This window comes from Pundamilia nyererei, unplaced genomic scaffold (genome assembly GCF_000239375.1).
Source record: "Pundamilia nyererei isolate P.nyererei 1_Seehausen unplaced genomic scaffold, PunNye1.0 scaffold00106, whole genome shotgun sequence".
Lineage (NCBI taxonomy): Eukaryota > Metazoa > Chordata > Actinopteri > Cichliformes > Cichlidae > Pundamilia > Pundamilia nyererei.
Window position 1 is genome coordinate 475,819 of NW_005187507.1, and position 9,692 is coordinate 485,510.

General features: G+C 39.2%; 1 protein-coding gene across 1 annotated transcript; it reads left to right on the forward strand.

The window, feature by feature from the left end:
• Positions 1-487: 487 nt before the first annotated feature.
• Positions 488-9,304, forward strand: olfml3a (olfactomedin-like 3a). Its single transcript, XM_005740950.2, has 3 exons — positions 488-816; positions 4,769-5,081; positions 7,466-9,304. The coding sequence occupies exons 1-3, from the start codon at positions 586-588 to the stop codon at positions 8,248-8,250; spliced, it is 1,329 nt and encodes a 442-aa protein (XP_005741007.1). The 5' UTR covers positions 488-585; the 3' UTR covers positions 8,251-9,304.
• Positions 9,305-9,692: the final 388 nt, after the last annotated feature.

The following is a 9,692-nucleotide window of genomic DNA, read 5'->3' on the forward strand; positions in this document are numbered from 1 at the left end:
ACAGCTTGAGCTTAAATCTAGCTTTGTGCCATTTCTGAGCCCTAGCATTGGCATCTTTGTCCCTCTCAACACAGCTCACAGTTGCTTCTTCAAAATGCTAAGAAGATCATCTTAGCAGCAACAGAAAGTTAATATCACCCAACAGGGGATTGGATTGGCTGATTCCATTATTCAGCTGCATGTCAAGTAGTTGCAGGAGACAGAAACCTTAAAGGTGTCAGAAACTGAAAAAGAAGCTAAAAGCTGTTTACTGAGTGCTAAACTTACAAAGTATGATAAAGTTTCTTTGAGTAAAAAAGTAATCGGAGTAGAGCGGCACTTGTATCGAGTTCTGTTTGTTCTGTATTCCTTACATGTCTCCGGGAGTGTGTACAACAAGTACAAAGTGAGTGCAGCACATTCACTTTTTTTGGGATAGAGAGGGGTAAGAGGCACAAGGCTCCTCCCTGAGAGTTTATGAAAACATTCCAGCAAAGTGAGAGCGGTCAAATAATCGGAAACTCTCCGAGTGGCCTCTTACTCTTTCTATGCCTCTCACCTTTTTGCATGTGCAGCTGAAACTTATTCTTCTACTGCACGCCACATATGAGCGTTGATGGGTTGTTTGACACTAAGGACAACTCTGCAGAGGCAAACATCAACCCAAAGAATCCTCTAAAACTTGGAGAAAGAAAGAAACTCAGCTGTTCCATTGATCGGCTTACAATGAAGCTGCTGTTTGCCCTCCTCATTTCCACTGCCTGGACTTTCACTGGTGCCCAGTATTACTACCAGGGGCTGATGGATTATCTGGAGAACAGATTGTTGGCTATTGAGGTAAGAATCGACTGTCCTTTAAGTGACTTATGCTTTAAATGGCAGCTCAGATCTCTGTGTAGTCATAAAAACATCATAAACAACAGTTGACTGCCTCCTCCTCTTTTTTTGATTTGAATTTAATGCCTTTCCTAATGCAAAGCAATTAATGCAATGTCTGCCCAGCTCATCAGCTCTACAGCAGCCTCCGGGGGGAACATCATTTGATGCATGCAGCCCTCTCCTTCTCTGTCCAACAATATTACATTTTCTTCAGGGTTTAAGATAGTGACACACCAGTAATGAGTACAAGCTCAACCTTTGTGGCTGTGGCATCAAACATCCCAACAGCCTAACCGAGAAATGTGTTCTTCAGAGGTAGAATGAAGCTGCAGTAAACAAAGAGCCTCGAGGAAAGAATCGAATTACCGAGTGTTCAGTATTGTTTTTCTTTAAAGTGGCTCTCATGAGGCTACATGTTATATCAATGTCATGAAAGTTTGTGCAAGTCAAACACTTATGTTGACTTGAGGATTAAATATCTGCTCACCTAAGGGAGTAATTTAAATAATTCCTTTATTCTTTCGGTTTACATTTACAGAGTCAAACTGTGTGGCTCCGTTGCAACGATGTCATCCTTAAAACTGTTATAAGCGTGAAATAAATACATTTAAAGTTAAATCCCACTCACTTCCCCCCTGTGGTCTCAATTCCAATATACTGGCTCAACCTTTGCATTGATATGAACACGGCAATTCATCAGCAAACTTTCATTGAACTTTCATTTCCATTTGTCCACAGGCTCACAGCAATGTAAAGGAGGAAGGAGGCAGGGGAGCTATCAGTTATTACATCTCAGTCTAAATAATTCACCTGTCACTCTCACTGTGTCAGTCATGTGCTGAGAAATACAGTGCTCCTTTCTATTTAGTTTAGGCGATAATTGATTGATTGATTGATTGATTGATTGAAACAGGGAAATCTTACCCTCCCACAGTGTTTATAGTTGGAAACACGACTGAGTCTTGGGCTGTAAATGCATTATCCTTACCAATGTGAAAAATACTAATATACTAGTTTCTAAAGTTTACTTGCTTACATTCACCAGCCACTTTTTTAGTCCTCCACGGCCGCTATACCCTCTACAAAATGCCTTGTGTAGATGAGTCAGTGAAACAGACTGATCAGCCATCTATCCTCTTATCTATCCTCATACATCCTCTATATTACACAAGGGCGTAACCATCGCTATCCTTGCATCTGTCCATTACCAGCCATTTCCCACTCAAGTTTCTGTGTTTCTTTTCCTTCTGACCAGATGCAGCTTTCTGCACCATCGTTTCATCGTCCAGCTCATAAACACACCACACTGTGTTTATGAGCTGAAAGAAACAATTTCCTTGTTACTGAAACCAATTCTAAAGTGCGATTTCACTAACTCATCTACACAAGGCATTTTATGGAGGGTATAGCAGGTATGCCTTGAGACCACTGTATTCTCCACATTCTGACTTTTTTCTCCACTTTATTCTCAAAGCGATTAATAACACATTTCTTCTGCAATTGACGTCTATAGCCGTCAATTGCAGTGAATGAGTCAATGGGTTTAACTCATTCACTGCCAATGGCTGGCAGTGAATGAGTTAATGTGGCACGAACACAAAGTGCTGGAAACATTCCTCTGAGAATTTAGTCCATATTGACATGCTACTGACATCTGTCCAGCACATCCCTGAGGCGTACTGTTGGATTGAGATCTGGTGACTATGGAGGCCATTTGAGTAGAGTGTACTTATTGTCATGTTCAAGAAACCAGTTTGAGATTATTCGAGTTTGAGACATGGTGTGTTATCCTGCTGGAATGAGTCATCAGAGGATGGATACACTGATCATAAAGGCATAGGGTGGTCAGCAACAATACTCAGGTAGGCTGTGGCATTTAAAGAACTTGTATTAAGGGGTGTAAGTGTGCCAAGAAGATATCCTCCAGACCATTATCTATGCTTTCACATTATTCATGCCACATTTGCAGCAGAACTTGAGACTCATCTGACAAGGCAAAACTTTTCCAAGCTGCCATTCAATTTTTGGTGTCAGTTGCAGCTGACTGTCCTCGTACTTCTTTCTTACTTGGGGTTTGTTGTAGATGAACATTAGAACCAGGTATATACCTCAACTCATTATTCATCTGTCAGCTTGCTGTCAGTTATAACTGTAGAAATGCACAGATGTTGCGATAAAGGAACCATTCATTTACTGGTATCTTCCATTATTTACAGTCTCAAGTGTGATGAATTCGATAGCTCACTGTAAGCAAGCCTTAGGTTTATGATTGTAACGGTTCATAAGTATTCTGCATAGCAATTTAATACTATCTGTTTAATTGTGCCTTTTATTGAGGCAGTGCCATTTAGTTCCATTTTAAGCTTAAAATAGTCAACATGATAACTCATACCAAAGATGGACATTTAGGTTATAAACCTGAGACTTGCCAGAACTCAGTGGAGTGTTCCCAGTTTTGGTCTCTGACTGGTGAACCACAATGAGAAATGTCATGCTGGTAGGATACATATTGGGCTTTTGTAGACTAATTAGGGGGATTGAAAATTGAAATTACATATACAAAGACTCTATTCAAGTAACTAGCCATTACAAAGCAACGTGGCAAATGGAGAAAAATAGAGCCAGATCTGCAGCAGCTAGAAGATCAAGATAAAGGTGGCACAGAGGACATGAGCCTGCAGGCTGAATGTGGTTTGAATGGTCATTTTATTTGTATTCTTTCACCGATTTAACCCTTTGTGTTCAATATGTAACCAAAATTACAAAACAATACGGCATTTTAAACCCATACACAAAAAAACAAAAACATGGTTACTTGCGTTTCCTTAAAAAGTCCTACCACTTCTTCAATGGGAAAAATAATAAAAATCCTTAAGAGTTTAAGATGAGTGACTAAATTATTTTAGCGATCTTGCCAGTCAAACCCACATCGGGAGCAAAAATTATAAATGTATTCTTTCCGAAAATGAAATCAATCTTATTTTCCCTGGCATTTATTTCCTGCAAGTTACTCTTCAAAGATCATTTATCTTGTGGAACACTTCCACAACTTCAAATCAAATCGCAAGAAATTTTACTTTCAAAGCCAAAATCTCTTCCTCCTACATCTCTTCTATAGATGCAGTTGTGTGTCCAATTTGCATTCAATCTGCAGCATTTTGCATCCACATACAATAAAAAAAACTCCACCAAAATAAATCACAAAATGACAATGCTATATACTTCAGAAAACAATAGGCCAGAAAAAAATGTTTCACTGATTAAGTTCTAATTGAATTTTATTATTCGATTTAAATTTAATTAACTGCACAGCCCTACAAAACACTGGAAGAAAACTGCATAAAGTGATTTGCAAATGAAACCCACAGATCTCTTCCACCATGCTTTTATTCTGAAGGTATTTTCTTAAACTTCCACTCCATAACAGCACAGAGAGGTTTTTTTTTATCAAACCTGTCCAAAGGGCACCAAGGAAAAATTGGCTCTAACAATACAGTCCTGGGCACAGATACTGTGTTGGTGTAAAATAAGTAACAGTAGCACTCAAAATAACTGGGATTAATTTTCTAGATGAAATGAATGTTTGTAAAGATACTATAAAGATGGACAACACCAAAGCTTCCTGGAATTAAAACCAAAGCATCAAAGAAATTTACTCTGAAACCACACAGAGTGAGATTGGTCCTCAAACAGACTCAAAATTTTACATCAGCAGCAGAAAATGGACAGGATACATTGTTTATATGTTTTCATGGCAGAAATTTTATTTTGTATCAAACTGATGACCTCAGCGTTTGCTACAGTGTAAACACAGTTTTTTTCCTTGTCATCTGGTTTGAATAAAAAAGAGACAAAAACACATTTTCCAAATACATATTTACACTTGTGTTGCTTTCTGCACGTCTGACAGGACCGCATGCAGCTGTGGCATGAGCAATCCCATCGGTACCACACAGAGATGAAGGATTTCAAAAAGCTGACTGCCGAAGCCATGGATGGACTAAAGAATCACCACAGCATGCTCTTCAAAGACTTGGAAGGAGCAGCTGCTCAAGTGGACCGAGTGGAACAAGAGATGGATTACGTGGAAACGCAGATGTCCCCTCGGGCCTGCACGAACAGGGCAGATAAGGTAGTGGAGCAGGAGGCCTGGGAGATGGAGGAAAGCAGAGGTGAGGAAGAGGAAGAAGAAGAGTGGGAGGAGCTGCAGTCTAGAGTCTCTGGTGAGCTGCAGGGTACACATACATCTCAGCAAAAATGTCCTCTTCAGGTCTTTGATCTTTTATTTTAATTCACAGTGAAGGAATGACACAGTCAGATCCTTTGGGATGTATATATTTAGAGCTACACATCTACAGGACCGGGTTCCACACCATTCCTTCTGCAGAGAGAGTCTCGGAAGAGCCATGCCTCTGGAAAATGGGAAACAAACACGGCACTGTTACAAGTCATTTAGCAGAGTGCTTTGAGTCACTGTGCAGTCATGTTTTCCAGTAGAATTCTGGCTTTATGCAACTCATTTATTTCCGCAGAGCTACTCCCCTGTTTGCACTGTTTGAGCGCAGCGTTTGTCATTATAATCATCACGTCCCAAGGCGAACTGCTGCAAACGGTGCTGCAATACAACTGCTGCACTGAGTCATTAACTCAGGTAATACTAGCTTGGTTGAAACATGATGTAAAAAGTTGTGAAATCAGTTTTTAATTCCTACTCCACGTGGCAGATTTAAGTGAATGTGGCACATTAAGCCGAAGATGTATAATTTTTGCACTTAAATGGTTCCAAAAACTAAAATCCCCCAATGATAGATCATTAAATTGCTTTGGTGCCATTTACTCTCCTTGCAAGGCAAATGAAAAAAGTATTGATTTCTTTATTTTACTGGCTGACTTTACAAGCCAATCAATAACACATTAATTCAAGGATTAGGCTGTAATATCATAAACCCTTTGCTTAGGCTCATAACGATGGTCATACACAGTATTCTCAAAATCAAAATAAAGTCTATGATTGAACAACAACCTTCCATATTAGCTTTTGTGTGCAATCTATTCATGGAGGGAAGGACAGAAAGTGGCCTGAGGTCAGTGACATTATTCTCATGTTCGCCGGAATGATCTCTGCACACAGTTCTCCATTGTGAACGTCTGTGAAGTGACCCAGAATGAACTTTACTGCATTGTAGAGACCCGGTTCAGCTTCTGCAAGCACAATGCTGGCACACATGCCATTGGGGCTTGCGTTTTGTGTATATTTTGGCAAAAGAACGATATTAGTCTTCTTTCTCTTCATGCTGCCCTTGTGCTGCACTCATATGAGTCTGAGCCCAATTCCCCGACTGGTTTGAATTTGCCTTTAATTTAGAGAGCCAGATAGAAATGACCACAGGCTGCTGGATGAAAGGCTGCAAATACACATTTTAGTTGAAGAGTTGCACTTTACTGAAACATGGTAATGAAACTAAATAGGAAAAATATGTTTAAATTATGTTTTTATTAATTCCAGTTTTTTTGTTTTTTTTAACATTTCTATATATTTATACAATTCTATAATGTCTGTTTTGACATGAGGTTTAGAATATAGATGCAACTCTTTCCAGCTGTTTTCCAGTTTGGTCTGTTTTATTTCCCTTTAACCAGGTAATCAGTCACATGGATTACAGTAAGAAAAGCAATTACACTACACAGACAATGGCACATTAATGAGGGTGGATTAAAAAAATAGCTCAAACTTAGATCCAGCAGCTCTCTTGTGAAACAAATGGACTAAGCGAACTTGTGATTTTCATGTTACAGTCTCAGTGTTTCTTGGAGCAACTGAATAAAAGCGTTGTTCTGGTGGCAGACAACGCAGACATGCCATGTAAAAGTATAAACAGTCTATGTTGTAGGCTCTGCATAGATTCATGTATAAGGCTAAGTAATCTTATAATCAGTCTATGCTGTTAACAGAGTGACAGTGACAATAATGTTGTTGTCACAGGTGTAATTTATGGAGGTGTTATCACTACATTTTTAGTTTACAGCTTTTGTTATTTTGTTATTGCTTTTGCTATTATTATTATTATTATTATTATTATTATTTGTTTTTTTAAATGAAACTATCAGAGGGTATTTTTTTCTGTGGTAGTAAAATTGTAGAGGAACAGTATGATGGGCACTGCAGTAAAGGTTATTAAATGTTATATTTTGTATTAGGTACTTTTTATCTGAAATGATATTTCAGATAACATGAGATAGTTACAGCTTATCATATAAACATTTCAGGTTTCTGGCATTTTCAAACAGGAGGTTTGTTGTTGCTTTTTCCTTCCTTCTAGAGGAAATTTTGGGGGTTTGTTGGGCAGGTCTGGGATATTTACTGGAAATGGAAATGACCTGCAGCACTAACAAAAATAATGTCTGGTATGATTAACTGACTGGCAAATATGATCTGCAACTGGAGCAGCTGACTAGATGGATGTACTGGTCAGTTAAAAATATATGTACATAATTTAAAGTATATGCAGTATATGAATAGCCCATTAATTTGAAATAAGTGAACATAACCAGTGGCTCTTTCCACTTCACCAATATCCTCTTCTGTGTGTTTTTTCTCTCGCTGCAGACTGTGTGGAAATAATTTCTGGCATCCGATCAGTGAAAATCATGAAACGAGTGGGCAGTCCCAAGGGCATGTGGACCAGAGACCCGAGATCCTCCAAGGTTTACATTTTTAATGGCACATCAGGAAACACCATCTACCAATTCAAATCTGTACTTGACTTTTCACGCTCCCTGGGAGTCACAGGCAGCAGAAGCATCAGGCTTCCCTCTGAATGGAGCGGCCCTGGTAGCGCTGTTTACAATGGCTATTTGTATTACATAAAGCAAGAGGCTGAAGCAGATATGCAGGTGGTTAAATATGACCTTCTGAGTGGCTCAGTGACAGAAACTGCCATGTTCCCTGTGGAGGGCCGTGCCACTGTGTACAACCTCAATCCAGAGACTGTTGCAGACCTTGCAGCAGATGATGGGGGTCTCTGGCTCTTGTATGCCCCCAGTGACAGTGAACCAACCATCAGCCTAGCAAAGATGGACGCTGCCACTCTTGATATAGAGCAAATCTGGGACACTCGATGCCCACGGGAAAATGCAGAGGCGGCTTTTGTAGTGTGCGGGACTGTCTATGTCGTTTACAACACCCGTCTGGCCAGTCGCTCGCGGGTTCAGTGTGTCTTTGACGTCAACGACATGGTGCTCAGTGAAGAGGCTCCACTCATCTACTTCCCCAGGAGGTACGGGGCCCACGCTAGTCTGAAATACAACCCTGAGGAGAAGCAGCTTTACGGCTGGGATGACGGCTACCAAATTATTTATAGACTGACCATGAAGAGGAAACTCCTGGCTTGACAGCAGAGAAGTGGTGTCATATTTTCAAAGACATATAAAAAATAGGAACAGGGAATTTATATAGCCTATCCACCTTTTCCCTATTCATGTGATACTTTGTTTCTGAAATAGTTAAACCACATAACATCCCTTTCTTCTCAGAACTTTAAGGGTTCTTTTTAAATTATAGCCTTTTTACACTTTGACTAGAAAGCTAAGATTTGCATAAATTTCATCTCATTTCTAAAGTGTGTTTTTATATAAATATGAATGTTTTCACAGAAAATAAATGATAAGATGACATGCTAATTACTGGCCTTTGGCTGTGGTTTCACATTTTAACTGAAAGGAAGGTTATCTGAACAATTAAAGAGTGCACCTTTGAAGTAAACGGAACAAAAACTTCTGTCCCCACCAAGAGAACCTATTCCTCTTATAAGTGTGGTGTCTGGTCTTACTATCAAGTCAACAACTTAGAATTTCTAACTGTCTTCGAGATGCGTTGGAAATGACTGTGTGAACTTCTGCAAAAACAAAATAAAAGGAGGTCCAGTGTAACCTCTACCAGGCAAAGCTGACACATTTTTAAGGAATCCACACAACTGACATTTTTAATAGTTGTCATCATATTTCTGTGTGCATAAAATCTAAGCTGAGACATGTAATACCTTCAGTGTGTCCTGGGTGTATTCTGGGGGCTCATACCTGGAACAGCTTATTTAGGAGTTGCCCAGGAGGCATCCCACCCAGTCAGATACCAAAACCGCCTCAGCTTCACAGAGATGATTCATATCATGAAGAATATCATCTACCGCTGCCATTTCCAGTTTAATAAAACACACAGATTCAGCAAGCACAGGCTTCACAATCTTTGTCAGGGTAATGAGAAACTAGTTCATCAGTTGTTTTGCTAATAAACACCTTAATCTTCATCGATATATTTAATCCCCAATTGATGTCATACAGTGCTGAAGACTTTTAATTCAACTTGGATTTCTTTAAATTCTTCTATTGGCATGCCTGTTTTTTTCTGAGCTCAATGCTTTACTTTTGATTTTTATATTTTAATATTTTAATCAAATTTGCTATTAACACATAGTTTTATGTGCAGTGAGGTAATACTGTTATTTGATTGTAAAGAAATTCCTCTGTCACTGGTCATTGCCAATTCGTGGTAAATATGATGATCACTGTATTAATTTATTACTCGTCCTCACCAGAAAAAAGAAGATGTCCAGCAAGATGCAGGAGACTGTCAACATACATAAAAGAATAATAGACCAGTGAGACTCTAATCGTGTCATTTTGCATTAAACAGTAGAACATTGAGGGATTTTTTAAATTTGGTTTTTTGTTGTCTGTGCGCCTTTCTGTCACCAGTTTTTTAATAAAATTAGAAGTTCTTAGGTAGCCCATTCTTCTGTTTGTGATGTTTGCTGGTGGCTGGAAAGCAGCTAATATGT

Coding starts and splice junctions, on each gene's coding strand:
- olfml3a (XM_005740950.2), top strand. CDS start 586: ATGAGCGTTGATGGGTTGTTTGACACTAAGGACAACTCTGCAGAGGCA. Junction 817..4,768: donor ACAGATTGTTGGCTATTGAG/GTAAGAATCGAC, acceptor CACGTCTGACAG/GACCGCATGCAGCTGTGGCA. Junction 5,082..7,465: donor GCTGCAGTCTAGAGTCTCTG/GTGAGCTGCAGG, acceptor CTCTCGCTGCAG/ACTGTGTGGAAATAATTTCT.